Raw genomic sequence first — 18,309 nt, 5'->3', positions numbered from 1 at the left:
CGGAATCTTTCAAGAATAAAGTCGGAATCTTTCAAGAATAAAGTCGGAATCTTTCAAGAATAAAGTCGGAATCTTTCAAGAATAAAGTCTTAACCTTTCAAGAATAAAGTCGTAATCTTTCAAGAATAAAGTCGTAATATGAGATTAAAGTCGTTATCTTTTGAGCAAAAAGTTGTAATCTTTAGAGTATAAAGTCGTAATATTTCGAGAATAAAGTCGTAATCTTTCGAGAATAAAGTCTTGAATGGAAGCACTTTTCCAGTGTCTATGAAACGTGTTGTAAATAAAGTTTTGTTCTCCCTGCAGGTTCTGAGTGATCGCACACGTCCGGCCTCGTCACCTCGCCTGGACGCGGTGTATCTGTGTGGGCTGCAGCTCAGAGGTGCATCATGGGACGCTCAGCTCTGAGCCCTGCAGGACACCGTCTCACTTCAGCCGTGCACACTGCCCCCTGTCTGCGTCACGGTGCAACACAGAGACGCAAACTTCTCCTGTTAAAGCTCATATTTAATGGACAAACGAACAATGTCCTGTGTTGTGTAGTCTGAGGAGATTAAGACTCAGTCGTTCTCAGAGAGAAGAACTGGGATATGATGAGAGGAGACAAATCGATAATAACAGACTGTAAAAACACTGTATGCATTAAATATCCATGGACAACATGGATCACAGAGAATGTTAGTGCTCTGAATGTTAGTTTCTTTTCCCCTGGTTCAGACCTTGTTGAGAAGGGAAGTGAAGATTTGGTCAAGTGTGTTTTCCTATTTGCTATAAAGCCATATCGCGGTCATGTTATGATTTAATCTCATAAATGCTTTACATGTAGCCTCTTTAAATAATGATCTGTACGCATTAAATTATATTGACTCTTTCATACCTGTTCACATGCTCTCCGGTTTACCTATTCAAAATATAAAGTTTTACAGAAATGGCAGCGTAATAGTCAGGTAATGGTTTATTTGCACAATATTTCCTCTTTACATAATTCATTTTTTTGGGTCCTGATAGTTTGCCATTTTTAAAAAGTGGCTCTCCAATGTAATACATATATATGTAAATATATATATGTGTATATATGTTTGTGTATATATATATATATATATATGTGTGTATATATATATATGTATGTATATGTACATATATATGTGTATATATGTACATATATATACATACGTATATATAAATATATATATATATATACACATATATACACATATATGTATGTATATGTATGTATATATGTGTATATATATATACACATATATACATATATATATATATATATATATATGTGTATATAAATATATATATATGTGTATGTATATATATTACATTGTTTACACATAATGTCCGTTTCTCACTTTTAAATGATAACAGCATCATTGTTTTTGCTGTTTTTGCAACTTCAGGAACAAAAATATATCAAAGTTACAATATCACCCTTTAATCTTGCATGTTACCTCAGGCTGTTATATATTTATATATCATATTTATATATATATATATCATATTTATGGCTGGAAGTTCCACAAAAAACACTATTTCCCCTCTCTCTCTCTCTCTCTCTCTCTCTCTCTCTCTCTCTCTCTCTCTCTCTCTCTCTCTCTCTCTCTCTCTCTCTCTCTCTCTCTCTCCATAGGTAACATGGACAGACATCACTATGAGACGTTTGAGAAGTTTGGCAATAATACTTTCTTGTTGCACCTTGACAATGGGAGAGGGTGAGTTTGTGTTCCTGTGTTTCTTCTCTTTGGTTTTGTATCATGACTGCGACTGTGACTGAACTTTGGGGTTTGTTGTTGCTGCAGATTTGGTCGTCACTCCAAAGATGAGCTTTCTATCTTAGCTCCTCTGAAGCAATGCTGCAGGTACAAACATTAAAAATAACTATGATAAAATGTAACAGTTCCCTGTCCCCATAGAGTTATAACCTTCTTCTCTTGAATCGGAATAAAAGCTACTGTAAATAATTAAACAACATTAAACAATTTAAAATCAAGCCGAAATTAATAAAACGTTTGAATGTTATTGAAAATTGTTATTTTAAGCTCATTAAAGAATTTAAAATCAAGCCGAAATTAATAAAACATTTGAATGTTATTGAAAATTGTTATTTCAAAATCATTAAACAATTTAAAATCAAGCAGAAATCAATAAAACATTAGAATGTAATTTAAAATCATTAAACATTTTAAAATCAAGCGGAAATCAATAAAATATTAAAATGTAATTTAAAATCATTATTTAAAAATCATTAAACAATTTAAAATAAAGCAGAAAACAATAAAACATTGGAATGTAATTTAAAATCATTATTTTAAAATCATTAAATAATTTAAAATCAAGTGGAAATTAATAAAACATTCAAATGTAATTTAAAATCGTTATTTTAAAATCATTAAACAATTTAAAATCAAGCAGATAAACATTGGAATGTAATTTAAAATCATTATTTTAAAAGAATTTAATAATTTAAAATCAAGTGGAAATGAATAAAACATTAGAATGTAATTTAAAATCATTATTTCAAAATCATCAAACAATTTAAAATCAAGCAGACATTAATAAAACATTGGAATGTAATTTGAAATCGTTATTTAAAAATCATTAAAGAATTTAAAATCAAGCAGAAATGAATAAAACATTGTAATGTCATTTAAAATCATGATTGATTTTGACTGATTTAAACAAAGTCAGCGTCTGTATCGTCTGACTCTTCTCTCTCCTCCAGAATCCGTCGGTCCACGTTGCTGCGTCTGCGTCTCTTATCTCTTCCTGGTCATCGCCTCAGTGACGTGATGCGAGCGTCTCTGTCACGTGACCCTCTTCACCTCGAGGCTCCGCTGCTGTCCGAGCTCCACCTCGTCGCTCTGGACCGACGTCTGAAAACGGTGCTGCAGACGGTGAGCGTTTGTCAGAGGAGCAGCGAGGGCGGAGGTGAGGAGGTCGTCTTTGAAGACACGAGCTACTGAAGAGACAGGAAGTGTCTGTTATTAGAGTCAGACAGACTCACTTTAATCACTTTGACATTTCCACTGTTAACGAGCAGCGTCAACTTTTGCAAATGACAAAAAGAAAAAGTTGTGCTTTTGACATTTCATTTTAAAATAAAATAAGTTAGATTCAAGTTTCAAACGCCTGGGATTCACTTCTCACAATAATGGCTGACCTTATCAGAGCTACTACTATGGAAGAGGATTAGGGCCACACAGGGAAAACAAAAGTGAGTTCTGACTCGGAATAAACTCAGAATTTTGAGGTAAAGTCAGACATTCTGAGAAAAAAGTCATAATCTGAGTTTTAAAGTCAGAATTTTGAGAATAGTCAGAATTCTTAGTTTAGTCAGAATTCTGTGAAAAAAGTCAGAAATTCTGAGTTTAAAGACAGAAATCTGAGAACAAAGTCAGAATTCGGAGTTTTAAATTCAGAAATTCTGAGAAAAAACTCAGAATTCTGAAAATAAAGTCAGAAATTATGAGAAAAAAGTCAGAATCCTGAAAATAATGTCAGAATTGTGAGTTTTAAAGTCAGAATTCTGAGAATAGTCAGAATTCTTAGTTTAAAGTCAGAATTCTCAGAATAGTCAGAATTCTGAGTTTAAAGTCAGAATTCTCAGAATAAAGTCAGAATTCTCAGAATAGTCAGAATTCTTAGTTTAAAGTCAGAATTCTCAGAATAAAGTCAGAATTCTCAGAATAGTCAGAATTCTGAGTTTTAAAGTCAGAAATTTTGAGTTTAAACTCAGAAATTCTGAGAAATAATTCAGAATTCTGAAAATAAAGTCAGAATTGTGATTTTCAAAGTCAGAAATTCTGAGTTCAAAGTCAGAATTCTGAGAATAGTCAGAATTCTTAAAGTCAGAATTCTTAAAGTCAGAATTCTTAAAGTCAGAATTCTTAAAATAGTCAGAATTCTTAGTTCAAAGTCGAAATTCTCAGAATAAATTCAGAATTCTCAGAATAAATTCAGAATTCTCAGAATAGTCAGAATTCTGAGTTTAAAGTCAGAAATTCTGACTGATTTATTGTATGTATTTGTCAGTCTAAACCAGTTTTAATGACTATTTGCATCTTTATCTTTATAATATGTGAATCAGATGAATCTGCATGTGTGTCATTATCTCAACTGTGGTAAATATGATGGTTCAGTACAGTTTAAGGTCGTCTAACTCCCTCAGGTGTGAGTGCACATCACAGCCAGTTGGGCAGCTGACCGTCCTCCTCCTCCTCCTCAATCAATAATTAAAATGGCCGCCTCATATCCATGGCACCTGCCCCCCCCCCCCCCCCCCCCTCTCTTTTCTCTCTCCCATGCTCACTTGCTCGCTCTTTCCACGAAACACCACCGATGACAAGGGAATAAAAGAGGTCACGTAAGAGGCTGAAGAGCGAGGAGAGGAGTTATTATTGCTCTGTGGAAGAGTTTGAATGGGAAATCAGACTCTGTTCTGTCTCTGACGTCCATTTTTTTTCTTTTTTTTTTATATATTAATTTTCTTACCTGTTTTATTTGTGTGATATTTGACTGAAAGTTTGGGCACAATGTCGGGAGCAAACAGTGACCAGCTGCACAGATCCACCCTGACCGTCTACTCGGTGAGTTCTTATCAAGTATTTGTGGCCTGTTTCGAGTTAGATGTGAAAACCTTTTATCTGTGTGTGTGTGTGTGTGTGTGTGTGTGTGTGTGTGTGTGTGTGTGTGTGTGTGTGTGTGTGTGTGTGTGTGTGTGTGTGTGTGTGTGTGTGTGTGTGTGTGTCATCACAGAACCTGATGGAACAGTTCAACCCAGGCCTCCAGAAGCTCGTCGCTCTTGGAAACAGCTACGTCAAAGCTTTTCAAGGTGAGCGATCTTCACGAGTGACTGGAGCGCGAGCTGGCTGAATGAATGAATAAAGTGTGTGTGTGTGTGTGTGTGTGTGTGTGTGTGTGTGTGCACCTGCATGTGTGTAATTGCCATGGTATTGGCTATTGGATGCTGAATATTTAAATGTAACCTGAATTAGAATCATTTACAATAGCTTTTACCTTTGGTTTAGCATTTGTGTGGTTTGACGATATGTTTTTGAAAGTCAGCCTGGTATATGTGAAAGATGAGCAGAAAAAAAATGTGCATTTTTTTTTTTTTATTTGTCAGATTTTCTAAAATACTCACGTTAACACACCTAGAGGACAAAAGTGTGCTCATAAAAGTACACCGCTTTAAAATTTGTATACATTTGTATTTTATGTATTTAATTTTTTTTGGTTTTAGACCAACATCCATCCTTTCCATACATGTAAATTATTAATGATTATTTTTAAATTTTTAACCCTTAAATTGCCAGGTTAATCATGATGCACCGTGATTTTATGATCTAAAAAAACACAAGAAATTAAATATTTTCAATATACTTCATGCAAATTAATAAATTTTTAAATGTATTTTTATTGTAGCCTTGTATGTGAAAGATTAGCAAAAAAAAAGTGCATTGTTATTTTTTGTAATGTCAAATTTCATGAAATACTCACGTTAACACACCTAGAGCACCAAAGTGTGCGTCGCCTTGCATTTGAACTCCAATCTTTTCCCTGTCTATATCACGTGTGCTACACTGGTAACCGGGCGAGTGTAGCATGTATCTTTAATGCAGCTGCAGCGCCGGCTGATAAAACAAGAGCACACCGTCAGTCACAGCGCGGTAAAACTATCCTCACCGGCATGGACTGACATCACCTATCGAGTGTCAACGCCGCGAGGCCTGTGTGAATGAGACGAGTTTAAGTGACTCTGACTTTACTCCAGAGCTAGTATTTAGAACGTGATTAAAATGTGATATTTGTATTTCTGTGTGTGTGTGTGTGTGTGTGTGTGTGTGTGTGTGCGTGTGTGTGTGTGTGTGTGTGTGTGTGCTGCAGCCTTAGCTGTTTGCAGTGAGGCCTACTTCAGCGCTGTGGCTAAGATGGGCGATCAGGCGCTTCACACGCTCTCCTCCCGCTCTCTTGGTAAGTGTGAGCTTTATGTTGCATAATTACACAAATAGGATTATATATATATACATATATATATATATATATATGCGTATATATACATATATAATGTTGTTATGTTCCATTTCTCAGGGATTATTGTGTTTAATTGGGAGAATCCCGATGCCTAAAGCACAAATCTGCAGCAAAAAGAAGCCTCTCGGATCGAAGATTGCTAGGAATTAAAGCAGAATAAAGAGAACATTTTGGCAGCTCGCACAAACGATTGGAGCGGAGCCGAAAAAACGAAACTGACTAAACTTTTTTTTTTATATCAATTACTGGCAGCAACAACAAAATCAGCAAAAGTACACTATTTTGGGAAGAACTTTATTTACTGTAATCCAAACTCTTTTGTTGTGGCTTCACAGATGAGTTAATCCAGATTAATTGGTGTCACTCTCAGTCTTAATCCCCGACTGAACATTTCAATTTAAAAGCAATTGTTGTGGTGTTTCGTAAGTGTGCTGGGAGCGCCCCCCTGTGGCAAGAACCAGCCTGAGACACAAAGGCACAGAAAAGTTGACTTAAATTAGGGCTGGATTATATGCAGTATTCTATGTTCCAATATTGATATTTATAACAGGATCATTGTATTGCTGATAGTTTTAGTTTGAAGAGCATCCAGACTAAAGTATAATGCATTTGTGTCTCTTTAACTTCCCAACTAAAGAGGTGGTGTAGTTCTGATGTAGTAGTTCTGATGTAGTTCTGATGTAGTGTACTGGTGTAGTTCTGATGTAGTGTACTGGTGTGTGTACTGGTGTAGTTCTGATGTAGTTGGTGTAGTTCTGTTATAGTGTACTGGTGTGTGTACTGGTGTAGTTCTGATGTAGTTGGTGTAGTTCTGTTATAGTGTACTGGTGTAGTTCTGATGTAGTTGGTGTAGTTCTGATGTAGTGTACTGGTGTAGTTCTGATGTAGTGTAGTGGTGTGTGTACTGGTGTAGTTCTGATGTAGTTGGTGTAGTTCTGTTTTAGTGTACTGGTGTAGTTCTGGTGTAGTTCTGTTGTAGTTCTGGTGTAGTTCTGGTGTAGTTCTGATGTAGTTCTGGTGTAGTTCTGGTGTAGTTCTGATGTAGTTCTGGTGTAGTTCTGATGTATTGTACTGGTGTAGTTCTGCTGTAGTGTACTGGTGTAGTTCTGATGTAGTTCTGGTGTAGTTCTGATGTAGTTCTGATGTAGTTCTGGTGTAGTTCTGATGTATTGTACTGGTGTAGTTCTGCTGTAGTGTACTGGTGTAGTTCTGATGTAGTGTACTGGTGTGTGTACTGGTGTAGTTCTGATGTAGTTGGTGTAGTTCTGATGTAGTAGTTCTGATGTTGTGTACTGGTGTAGTTCTGATGTAGTGTACTGGTGTGTGTACTGGTGTAGTTCTGATGTAGTTGGTGTAGTTCTGATGTAGTAGTTCTGATGTTGTGTACTGGTGTAGTTCTGATGTAGTGTAGTGGTGTGTGTACTGGTGTAGTTCTGATGTAGTTGGTGTAGTTCTGTTTTAGTGTACTGGTGTAGTTCTGGTGTAGTTCTGGTGTAGTTCTGGTGTAGTTCTGGTGTAGTTCTGATGTATTGTACTGGTGTAGTTCTGGTGTAGTTCTGGTGTAGTTCTGATGTATTGTACTGGTGTAGTTCTGCTGTAGTTCTGGTGTAGTTCTGATGTACTGTACTGGTGTAGTTCTGATGTAGTTCTGATGTAGTTCTGGTGTAGTTCTGATGTATTGTACTGGTGTAGTTCTGCTGTAGTTCTGCTGTAGTTCTGCTGTAGTTCTGATGTACTGTACTGGTGTAGTTCTGGTGTAGTTCTGATGTAGTTCTGGTGTAGTTCTGACAGAACTGTGTAGAACTGAGGTCAGGCAGCCACAGCGTGACCTGAGGTCGTATTAAGTGACAGTACATTATAGATGAAGACGCTCTTTCAGCTGCACTCACTTCATTAGCTCAACCACAGTCTGTGACAACAGACACGGCCGGAGGCGAATGTTAGCGTTTGGCTAAACTTTCCGCGATAATCTTGGAAAGTTCGGAAGATCAAAAGAATCTGTCGCCGTTCCGGAATTGTTATTGTTATGTTATTGACTTTATGAGCTCAAATGAACATTTTGTCTTTACAAATAAACGTATGATACTTTATGTCATGTTAATAATCTCTGACTAGCTTAAATCTTTTTTGTTTCAACCAGGTGACGTCCTGGTCCAAATCTCTGACACACAGAGGAGACTCACTGCAGAGATGGAGGGAGTGGTCAGTACTGTTGTATTATGTTTTCACGCGCTTAAAATATAATAAATATAATATATTATTGTTGTAAATGCTATCAAGAGCTCCCTCAACAGCTGCCTGACCAGGTACCTGCATTTACTGCTGCTGCTGTTTCTTTCACCCTGCAGCTCCAAATCTTTATCAACGCAGTCTGGACAGTATGAGAGAGTAAAATACATTTTTACAGCATCACAAGATAGCATCACCTATTCTGTGTGTGTGTACTGTTTTAGTAATTATTCAGAAGTCCACAGGGGGGCGATATAAATTTAGATTAAATTGAGAATAAAGTCAGAATTCTGAGATTAAAGAAGTCAGAATTCTGAGATTAAAGAAGTCAGAATTCCAAAATTAAAATCAGAATTCTGAGGGAAAAAATCTGAATTTTGAGATTAAAGTCAGAATACAGTCAGAATTCTGAGATTAAAGAAGTCAGAATTCTGAGATTAAAGAAGTCAGAATTCTGAGATTAAATAAATCAGAATTTTGAGATTAAAGAAGTCAGAATTCCAAAATTAAAAGAATTCTGAGAAAAAAGTTAGAATTTTGAGATTCAAGAAGTCAGAATTCCCAAATTAAAAGAATTCTGAGATTAAAGTCAGAGAAAAGAGTCAGAATTTTGAAAATAAAGAAAAAGTCAGAATTCCAAAATTAAAGTAAAAAAGTAAGTCAGAATTCTGAGATTAAAGAAGTTAGAATTCCAAAATTAAAAGGATTCTGAGATTAAAGTCAGAGAAAAAAGTCAGAATTTTGAGATTATAGAAAAAGTCAGAATTCTAGTTAAATTAAAGTTAGAATTCTAAGATCAAAGTCAGAATAAATTCAGAATTTTCAACACGTAACAAAATACATAGTAGTCCACAGGGGGGCGATAGAAATTCCGCACCGGAGCTGTAAATAATATGACATCACTAATAATTCCTTTATTTGTTTCCTGACAACAAATTAATTTCTAACGTAAACACTGAACGTAGCAGATGCTCTCGCGCCGATTCACTCAATAACTTAGTTAAGTTTCTTCCGGCTGCAGTTCCGATGGTTCCAGGTGGAGGTTCTGCAGGCGATGGAGAAGAACGTCAAGCTGGACGAGGAATACATCGATGTAAGTTTACATCGGGGTCAAATAAATCTGTCTATTTTACCATGGAGAGATCTATTGTTTTGTTTCCTGTGCTGCAGGGAAGTCGCAGAGTTTACGAGCTGGAGGTCAGGAATCAGGCGGAGGCTCTGGAGAAGCAGCTCAGACGAGGAACCTTCAGAGACTCTCTGGTACACACTCACCGTACTGCTGCACTATTGTAGTATAATTGTGTATTTATATATATATATATATATATATATATGTGTGTTTTAGGAGAACAGCGATTACATGTTGTACCTGAGGCAGAGTCAGCAGGAGATCCTGAAGGAGGAGGAGAGGAGGTATCGCTTCCTGGCAGAGAAACACTGTGGCCTCACTCAGTCGCTGCTCTTCCTCATCAACAAGGTGCACAAATACAATCAAAACGCCAACTTTATTGATACGGCGCTTTTCGTACAACGGCAACGCGACTCAGCGTGCTTCAAACACCATTTTGGAGGGTTCCACCAATAACCCTTTTAAATCCCTTTATTTAGGAACCCTTATTTCTAAGAGTGTAAAACGTATTTAATTCTGCAACGGAGAAGTGAACAAGTTAGGAAGGGAAGGAAGAGAGGAAAGGAAGCTAGGAAGTGAGGAAACGCTTTCATGGAACTCACAAACAGAGATTAAAAATACTAATGGGTGATCTAAAGGTAAAAAGACAATTAAAAACATAAATACTAACAGATAATTGTAATGAAATCATCAAGTATTAAAGCATTTTACTAATTTAACCACGCTGCCGTAATTTCTACAAGTCTTATTTCCTCATTGTTATTATTATTGTTACTGTTTTTTTTTCTTATATCAGTGGATTATATTTTATTTTATTTTATTTTATTTTATTTTATTTTATTTTTTAAATTATTATTATTAATATTTTTTCATTATTTTTTTTAATTTATTATTATTATTATTATTATTATTAGTATTACCATATTGCTTAAAATGCCTGATTTTATCTGATATGTACTGTTTTTAAATCCTGGTTCAACCTTGTAAAGCATTATTATTATTACTACTATTATTCATAATAAGTAATAATAATAATAATAATAATAATAAATAAATCGGTACTTAATAAATAAAGATCAGATAAACTAGAACATGATAAATTCATAGATGCAGTAAAATAGGAAATGACTGCATATAATAATGATAATAATAATAATAATAATAATACATTATATTTATTAGGTGCCTTTTGCACTTAACACTGGAGCAACACTTTACTAAATCAGCAAATTAAAAAAAAAACAAATAAGAAAACAAATTACTGTAATTATGTAAAATATAATAAAAACAGTGTTTTATTGGTTAACCAGGCGTTAATTGCTCTGCTGTCTGAAACTCCCTGCGCTCTCATCTGCTCTCGTCTTTCTTCTATCCTCCTCTCCACTGTTTTCAGACCGGTGCGTCTCTGCAGCAGAAGGCGGACGGATGGAAGGAGAAAGTCAACGAGACCAGAGGGTCCCGACCTCGCACGCCCACCCACGTGGACCAGGACGCACAGGTAACTATGGCGACGCATCGCTTCGCCGCTCCCACAATCGTTCCTAATGTGGAATTAACGTTTTTCTCTGCAGCTGCGCGGTTCCGTGAGCTCCCTGCTGCAGACGGTCGCCCGAGACGAAGACATGTCCTGGGCCAGGAGGGAGCAACAGGCGCTGGGCAGAGTGCCCTCTAGAGGTGGGAGGTACACAGTATTATTTCACGTGAGAATCAGGACGCGCAAAAAAAACAATATACGATATCTCTGTGTTTTAAATCTCAATTTCTTCTCCTCCAGCGCCGTCTCCTCTGCCGAGCCGCTCGCGCTCCAGCTCGGTGGGTGAATCTCTGGGTCTGGGCGGAGGCCGAGCCATGCGAGCGCTGGTGTCTCATCCGTCCTCGTCCAACCCGAAGCTCCTGCCGTTCAACAGAGGGGAGACCGTCACCGTGCTGGTCCAGGAACCGCGCAATGGGTGGCTGTACGGACGCACCGACAGCAGCCTGCGGTTGGTAGCAGGAAAAACATTTATATAATATGTCTGCAGGAGTTTCTATTTCAAAAACTCTCTGCTGATTTGATCCACAACAAGCATGTCAAAAAAAACCTGCCTTCTGTACCTTAAATAATAAGATGAACTACATCCTGTCGTCGCTTTTTGTCTCCTTCAGTCAAGGTTGGTTCCCTGCCACTTATGTGGCGCCTGTAGAAGACGTCTCCAACACTTTAGCAACAAGGTTGGTATTTACTGTGAATCTGAACAGAAACGGCTGAGAATTTCATTGCCCTTTTGTCTACAGAGTTTTACAGAGTACAAACGCCCGCTGACTCCTTCAACCCACTGAAAACAACTGTGATTACCCGCGAGCATGCTAATGTCCCCGCTAGCAAGCAAAAATGGTCGCGCAAACTACCTTTTCAACAATAACAAAACAATGAGAACGTGCAAAACTCACTGCTGACGCCTTCAACCCACAACAACCGTGTTTACTCTGAACATGCTAACGTCCCAGCTAGCAAGCAAAAAATGGTCGCGCAAACAACCTTTTCAACAATAACAAAACAATGAGAACGTGCAAAACCCACTGCTGAGGCCTTCAACCCACCAAAAACAACCATGTTCACTCTGGAGCATGCTAACGTCCCGGCTAGCAAGCAAAACATGGTTGCGCAAACGCCTGCTGACACCTTCAACTCACCGAAAACAACCGTTTTTACTCGGGAGCATGCTAACCTCCCCGCTAGCAAGCAATAACGGATGCGCAAACAACCTTTACAACAATAACAAAGCAAGGAGAACGTTCAACACTCACTGCTGACGCCTTCAACCCATCGAAAGCAAACATGTTTACTCAGGAGCATGCTAACGTCCTCGCTAGCAAGCAAAAATGGTCCCGCAAACTACCTTTACAACAATAATAAAACAATGAGAAAATGCAAAACTCCCTGCTGACTCCTTCGACCCACCGAGAACAACCATGTTTACTCTGGAGCATGCTAACATCCTTGCTAGCAAGCAAAAATGGTCGTGCAAACAACCTTTACAACAATAACAAAACAATGAGAAAATGCAAAACTCACTGCTGACGCCTTCAACCCACCAAAAACGACCAAGTTCACTCTGGAGCATGCTAACATCCCTGCTAGAAAGCGAAAAAGCTTGCGCAAACTACCTTTACAACAATAAAAAACAATGAGAACGTGGAAAACTCACTGCTGACGCCTTCAACCCACCAAAAACAACCATGTTCACTCTGGAGCATGCTAACGTCCCCGCTAGCAAGCAAAAAATGGTTGCGCAAACGCCTGCTGACGCCTTCAACTCACCGAAAACAACTGTTTTTACTCGGGAGCATGCTAACCTCCCCGCTAGCAAGCAATAACGGATGCGCAAACAACCTTTACAACAATAACAAAGCAAGGAGAACGTTCAACACTCACTGCTGACTCCTTCAACCCATCGAAAGCAAACATGTTTACTCAAGAGCATGCTAACGTCCTCTCTAGCAAGCAAAAATGGTCGCGCAAACAACCTTTACAACAATAACATAACAATGAGAACGTGCAAAACTCACTGCTTACACCTTCAACCCACCGAAAACAACCGTTTTTACTCGGGAGCATGCTAACCTCCCTGCTAGCTAGCAAGCAAAAAAAGCTCGTGCAAATTACTTTTAAAACAATAACAAAACAAGGAGAACGTGCAAAACTCACTGCTGACGCCTTCAACCCACCGGAAACAACCGCGTTTACTCTGGAGCATGCTAACGTCCCCGCTAGCAAGCAAAAAATGGTTGCGAAACAACCTTTACAACAATAACAAAACAATGAGAACGTGCAAAGATATTCAGAAGTACGTCAGGTCGACATCTAGGTCAGTTGAGACAGTCGTTTCCTCTTCTTCGCTTCCTCCGACGACAGTTTTCTCTACTCCGTTCTCTTTGCTAGGCTAATTTCCCGCTAACAGACAGTAGGGGGAGTGGAGACGGCCCAATCCCAATCTCGCCACAACAAGCCATTGAACCATCTCGATGACTCCAAAGATGTTAAATTTGGTCTCCTCTACCGTGTGACTATCCAGTATATCCTGTGTGTGTGTGTTCCCTCAGTGGCGGTTCCCTCAGAAGCCACAGCATGAACAACCTGCTGGATCCCACCGAGCAAACCGAGAGCAAGAGCTACGGCGACGTCCCGCCCCCGGCCACGCCCACCCGCCGAGCCTCCGTGGACGTCCGCCCCGTGTCTCCGCTCCCCGAGAAAAGGCCAGAGCCGGCGACGGAGCTCAAGACCAGTCTGACGAAGAGCTACAGCGAACACCAACCTCCGCCGCCGCCGCCGCCTCCTCCGTCCGCTCTGAGAAGAACCTCTTCAGACTTTCAAACGTCATCCGATTTCCAGGTAAGAAAGACGGCGTTCCTTATACGCTTCACGTTGTCGATTGTTCGTATTAACAGAACTCTGTGTTTCCTCAGAGATTATCACCACAGGGAGCAACTGATAACCGTCTGTTTCCCAGGTAAATTTCACTGTGCAATGCATTTGGATTTCTGAGAATCAGTAACTTTAAATAGGATCAGGTCAGTGTTGTTGTTATTTGTGTGCGCGTACTTTATTTGTTGTCGCCGCAGTCGTGGAAAGCAGCTGATTGCATGCGTTGAGGGGTGTCGAGTAACATTTTTTGGCTAACTTCCTGTCTATTGCTGCCGTTAGCATCCTCAAAGATTGACTTCGTAGTAAGTGCAACAGTAATGATGAGAAAAAAGTCCAAATTTTGAGATTAAAGTCAAGAATTCTGAGATTAAAGACTTCTGAATGCTGACTTTAATCTCAGAATTCCAAGAAAAAAAGTCTGAATTTTGAGATTAAAGAAAAAGTCAGAATTCCAAAATTAGAGTTAGAATCCTAAGTTTAAAGTCAGAATTCTAAGATTAGAGTCAGAATAAAGTCAGAATTCTGATATTAATGTCAGAAAAAAGTAGAATTCTGAGATTAAAGACTTCTGAATTCTGACTTTAATCTCAGAATTCCGAGGAAAAAAGTCAGAATTTTGAGATTAAAGTCAGAGAAAAAAGTCAGAATTCTGAGAGTAAAGAAAAGTTTAGAATTCCTAAATTAAAATAAGAATTCTATGATTAAAGTCAGAAAAAAGTCAGAATTCTGAGATTAAAGAACAAGTTAGAAATCCAAAATTAAAGTTAGAATTCCAAAATTAAAGTTAGAATTCTAAGATTAAAGTCAGAATTCTGAGATTAAAGTCAGAATTCTGATATTAAAGAAGTCAGTATAAAGTCAGAATTCTGATATGAAAGTCAGAATTAAGTCAGAATTCTGATATTGAAGAAAAAGTCGGAATTCCAAAATTAAAGTTAGAATCCTAAATTTAAAGTGAAAATAAAGTCAGAATTCTAAGATTAAAGTCAGAATGAAGTCAGAATTCTGAGATTAAAGTCAGAATAAAGTCAGAATTCTGATATTAAAGTCAGAAAAAAGTCAGAATTCGGCAGTGGTGGAAAGCAGAGTGCATGCGTTGCATGATGGGTGTCGAGTAACATTTTCCATTATCCTCTCCTTTCAGAGGCACAAACCCGTTCGCCACTGTAAAGCTTCGCCCCACGACGACCGACGACAGATCTGCTCCGCGGATCCCCTGACCCCCCGTCAGCGCTCGTGCGGGCGGGGTTTGTAATCCAGGCGGCCGGATCGGGTTGTCGAAGCGGTGTATGGTAATCTCTGAAATATGAGGCTTTGGGGTTTGGTGGCATTTTTTTTTGTACATCATTAGAAATGATTGGGGGGTATTTATTGCACCAAAACAAAAAAAAAGTAGCACTGTAGTGGCTCTAAATGATTAAAAAATACGGCTACGGATGTCATTTTTTTGGCTAACTTCCTGTCTGTTGCTGCCATTAGCATGGTTGATTTCTCCTAGATTTACTATCAGACCTTTTAACTATCAAGTTTCTTTTTGGTTAAATATGTGTTTAATTCATTCTGCTTCATATCAAGTGATAGCGTGCAGGTGGTTAGCTTAGCGTAAAACCTCGTTTTGCACTTTCCCTCCAATTTCTCATCTTTGGATGACTGACGGATGAAAGCTCCGTTTCTTTCGGCTGATTGTGACATTTATTTAATCTATTGTTGTTCATAATTGATTTATTCATTTGAAGAACACGACAGCTGTTGCCCGTCTTTTATGCTAACTAACGTGTGTGTAATGATCTGATTTAACAGATCTAAAAAAATGACGACTCCTTTGTTTTTCCCGTATCTAGCGATTGTACATTTGTAACAGTCTACGTTGTTTTTTGATGTATTTGCATTGATTTCTGCATCATATGTGGTGGGTTTTAATGTTTTGTGTCAATAAGTAAAAACAACAAAAACGCAGTTCTTAATCAACTTTTATTATTTATTATCATTTCTTACTCAGTCTTTACACCTTTTTCGCGTTTCACTTACTATATCATCTGATCAGAGGAGGAGGAGGAGGAGGAGGAGGAAGGTTATGTTAACATCGAGAAAAAGAAAAAAAACAATTAGCACGAGCAGCCGTTTGAAAACACACAAACTATCCTCATCAAATCATAACCACTTGTTCAGCATGACAGATTAAATCTATAGATATATACGAAAAAGAAATGCAATTGGAAAAATCAAAGGTGGGCCGGTCTGTGTCTCCTGATGGTGGCGCTGTCTCTCTGTGTGTGTGTCGGCCTTGTCGTGTTCTGTAGAGAGGAAGTTGGGTTTGACTCCACACTTTTGGGCTCCAGAGGAAGTTTGAAGGCGGCAGGTGCAAAAAAAAAAAAAGACTGTGAATGCAGAGACAAAGAGGAGGCGACAGTGGAGGCAGCGAACGAACGATCATCACTCGTGAACCATGGCCTCAAACTCTGAGGAAAAGGAAACGGGAAAACATCAATAAGTGCAACAGTAATGATGAGCATGAGGACCACATGTCAAATTGAAAGAAAGAAACACAATCAATCAAGACAGCATAAATTATGAGATTAAAGACATAATTTGAGATTAAAGTCAGAATTGTGAGATTAAAGAAGTCAGTATTCCAAAATTAGAGTCAAGAATTCTGAGATTTAAGTCAGAAAAAAGTAGAATTCTGAGATTAAAGACTTCTGAATTCTGACTTTAATCTCAGAATTCCGAGGAAAAAAGTAAAAATTCTGAGATTAAAGAAAAAGTCAGAATTCCAAAATTAAAGTCAGAATTCCCCAATTAAAGTCAGAAAAAAGTCAGCATTCTGAGATTAAAGCAAAAGTCAGAATTCCAAAATTAAAGGTAGAATTCAGAGATTAAAGTCACAATAATGAGAATTATATCATAAGAATTCTGAGATTAAAGAAAAAGTCATAATTCCAAAATTAAAGTTAGAAATCTAAGCTCAAAGTCGGAATAAAGTCAGAATTCTAAGATTAAAGTCAGAATAAAGTCAGAATTCTGAGATAAAGAAGTCAGAATTCCAAAATTAAAGTCAGAATTCTGAGATTAAAGTCAGAATAAAGTCAAAATTCGGGGATTAAAGAAAAAGTCAGAATTCCAAAATTAAAGTCAGAATTCAGAAATTAAAGTCAGAATAATGATAATTCTATCATAAGAATTCTGACATTAAAGAAATCGGAAACCCAAAATTGAAATGAGAATTCTGAGATTAAAGTCAGAATTCTGAGGTAAAAGAAAAAATACGAATCCTGAGATCTGACTTAAATCTCAGAATTCATGCCATCATATTTCTTTTATTTTTTTCAGATTGTTTTTGTGTCAAGGAATAAAACACAACTCCTTATATGGACATTATTTGTACGCTGTGTCATCAGAGGGAGCATTTATATGTATACACCGCCGGTTGCGATGGTCTTTCTGTGTGGAGTTTGCATGTTTTTCTCCAGGTTCTTTGGTTTCCAATAAACTGGACCACGAGCGTGAGAGAGATAACGGTTGTTTTAACGTTATTTCACCATCAGACGCTCGTGTGGAGGATAAAGCGTTGAAGAGTTTCTACATTTTCTTTTAAAATAGAGTCACACGTACGAGCTTCTATAGCCTCCGCGCTAACGCGCTCCCCCGTCACTTCCTCTCACCGTCAATGCCGATCTTGCCGTCTCCGTCTTTGTCTGCCGCTTTCAGGAACTCTTTTGTCTCGGCGTCAGTCAGATCTCTGCCGTCCTTGGAGAAGCCCTTCAGCACAAACCTGCAGAGAAGCAGTTTTTCAGTGTTCGGTTCAGCTCGGGGATTAAATAATCCAGGAGAACGGAGACTCACTTGAGCTCTTCCTCTTCTATAAACCCACTACCGTCCACGTCCAGAACCTGGAAGACCTTCTTGACCTCGTCGGCAGACATGGCCCTCATCCCGACCAGTTCGAAGAACTTTTTAGGATCGAATGTTTCTGCTTCAGAGGGAGGGGGGGGACAAAATGTGTCTTAATCTATTCAGATGATTATAGATTATAGATATTCTGATCCCGCCGTTGTTTTTACAGACCTGCAAAGGCATCAAGAGCGTTCTTGATCTCCTCAGCTTTCAACAGATCGGTCATCGGCATCTTGTCAGCTGCAGAGACGGAGAGAGGGTTGAGTTAGTTTGGATTAGGATTGTAATCCGAGCTGCAGAGTCAATGTTTCCCCTCAAATCACAAGCGCGTGAAGACGCTCCCCTGGGTGCAGTTCACCTCAGCCGCCTGTAGATGTCAGTAGTTGTCAGAGCTGCAGAGTCAAGCTGTCAACGCAGATTACGCTTGTAATCCCCATAAAGCACTCATAGGTCTAAAATTTTGTGTTGAAATTTAGTCCAAATATGGTGTAATTTGAGATTAAAGAAAAAATCAGGAAAAAAAGTCAGAATTTGAGGGGGAAAAGTCAAAATTCTGAGATTAAAGACAGAATTCTGAGATTAAAGTGGAAAAAAAAGTCAGAATTCTCAG

General features: G+C 38.3%; 4 protein-coding genes across 4 annotated transcripts in view; 3 read left to right on the top strand and 1 right to left on the bottom strand.

Annotated features, from left to right (window-relative positions):
• dnhd1 (dynein heavy chain domain 1) overlaps positions 1–498 on the top strand; it is a gene marked incomplete at both ends in the record, with an annotated part of 29,045 nt that extends 28,547 nt beyond the window's left edge. Inside the window, 2 exon segments of the mRNA XM_083906247.1 lie at positions 307–405; positions 409–498. Of these exon segments, the coding sequence (XP_083762373.1) occupies positions 307–405; positions 409–498 (189 nt within the window).
• LOC310940611 (extracellular serine/threonine protein kinase FAM20C-like) overlaps positions 1–2,972 on the top strand; it is a gene marked incomplete at its 3' end in the record, with an annotated part of 42,357 nt that extends 39,385 nt beyond the window's left edge. The window contains exons 9-11 of the mRNA XM_083905600.1: positions 1,640–1,721; positions 1,809–1,868; positions 2,732–2,972. Coding sequence (XP_083761726.1) covers positions 1,640–1,721; positions 1,809–1,868; positions 2,732–2,972 — 383 coding nt within the window. The remainder of the gene's footprint in view (positions 1–1,639; positions 1,722–1,808; positions 1,869–2,731) is intronic.
• Positions 2,973–4,541: 1,569 nt separating this feature from the next.
• On the top strand, positions 4,542–15,025 carry baiap2l2b (BAR/IMD domain containing adaptor protein 2 like 2b; the record flags this gene model as incomplete). Its single annotated transcript, XM_083905668.1, is given in 14 exon segments — positions 4,542–4,595; positions 4,765–4,840; positions 5,896–5,982; positions 8,183–8,244; positions 9,293–9,364; positions 9,442–9,531; positions 9,617–9,748; positions 10,794–10,898; positions 10,972–11,074; positions 11,175–11,382; positions 11,546–11,643; positions 13,456–13,823; positions 13,826–13,890; positions 14,950–15,025. Coding segments are annotated over 14 exon segments (1,596 nt in total).
• Positions 15,026–16,238: 1,213 nt separating this feature from the next.
• Positions 16,239–17,934, bottom strand: pvalb7 (parvalbumin 7; the record flags this gene model as incomplete). Its single annotated transcript, XM_083906323.1, has 4 exons — positions 17,871–17,934; positions 17,649–17,778; positions 17,468–17,577; positions 16,239–16,264 (listed from the first exon to the last, which is right to left on the bottom strand). Exons 1-4 carry the CDS (start codon positions 17,929–17,931, stop codon positions 16,239–16,241), a joined length of 327 nt encoding a protein of 108 aa, XP_083762449.1. The 5' UTR covers positions 17,932–17,934.
• Between the last annotated feature and the right edge of the window lie 375 nt (positions 17,935–18,309).

This window comes from Microchirus variegatus (genome assembly GCF_963457635.1).
Source record: "Microchirus variegatus genome assembly, chromosome: 19".
NCBI lineage: Eukaryota > Metazoa > Chordata > Actinopteri > Pleuronectiformes > Soleidae > Microchirus > Microchirus variegatus.
Note: the sequence above shows the minus strand (reverse complement) of the source record. Positions and strands in the feature narration are given on the sequence as shown.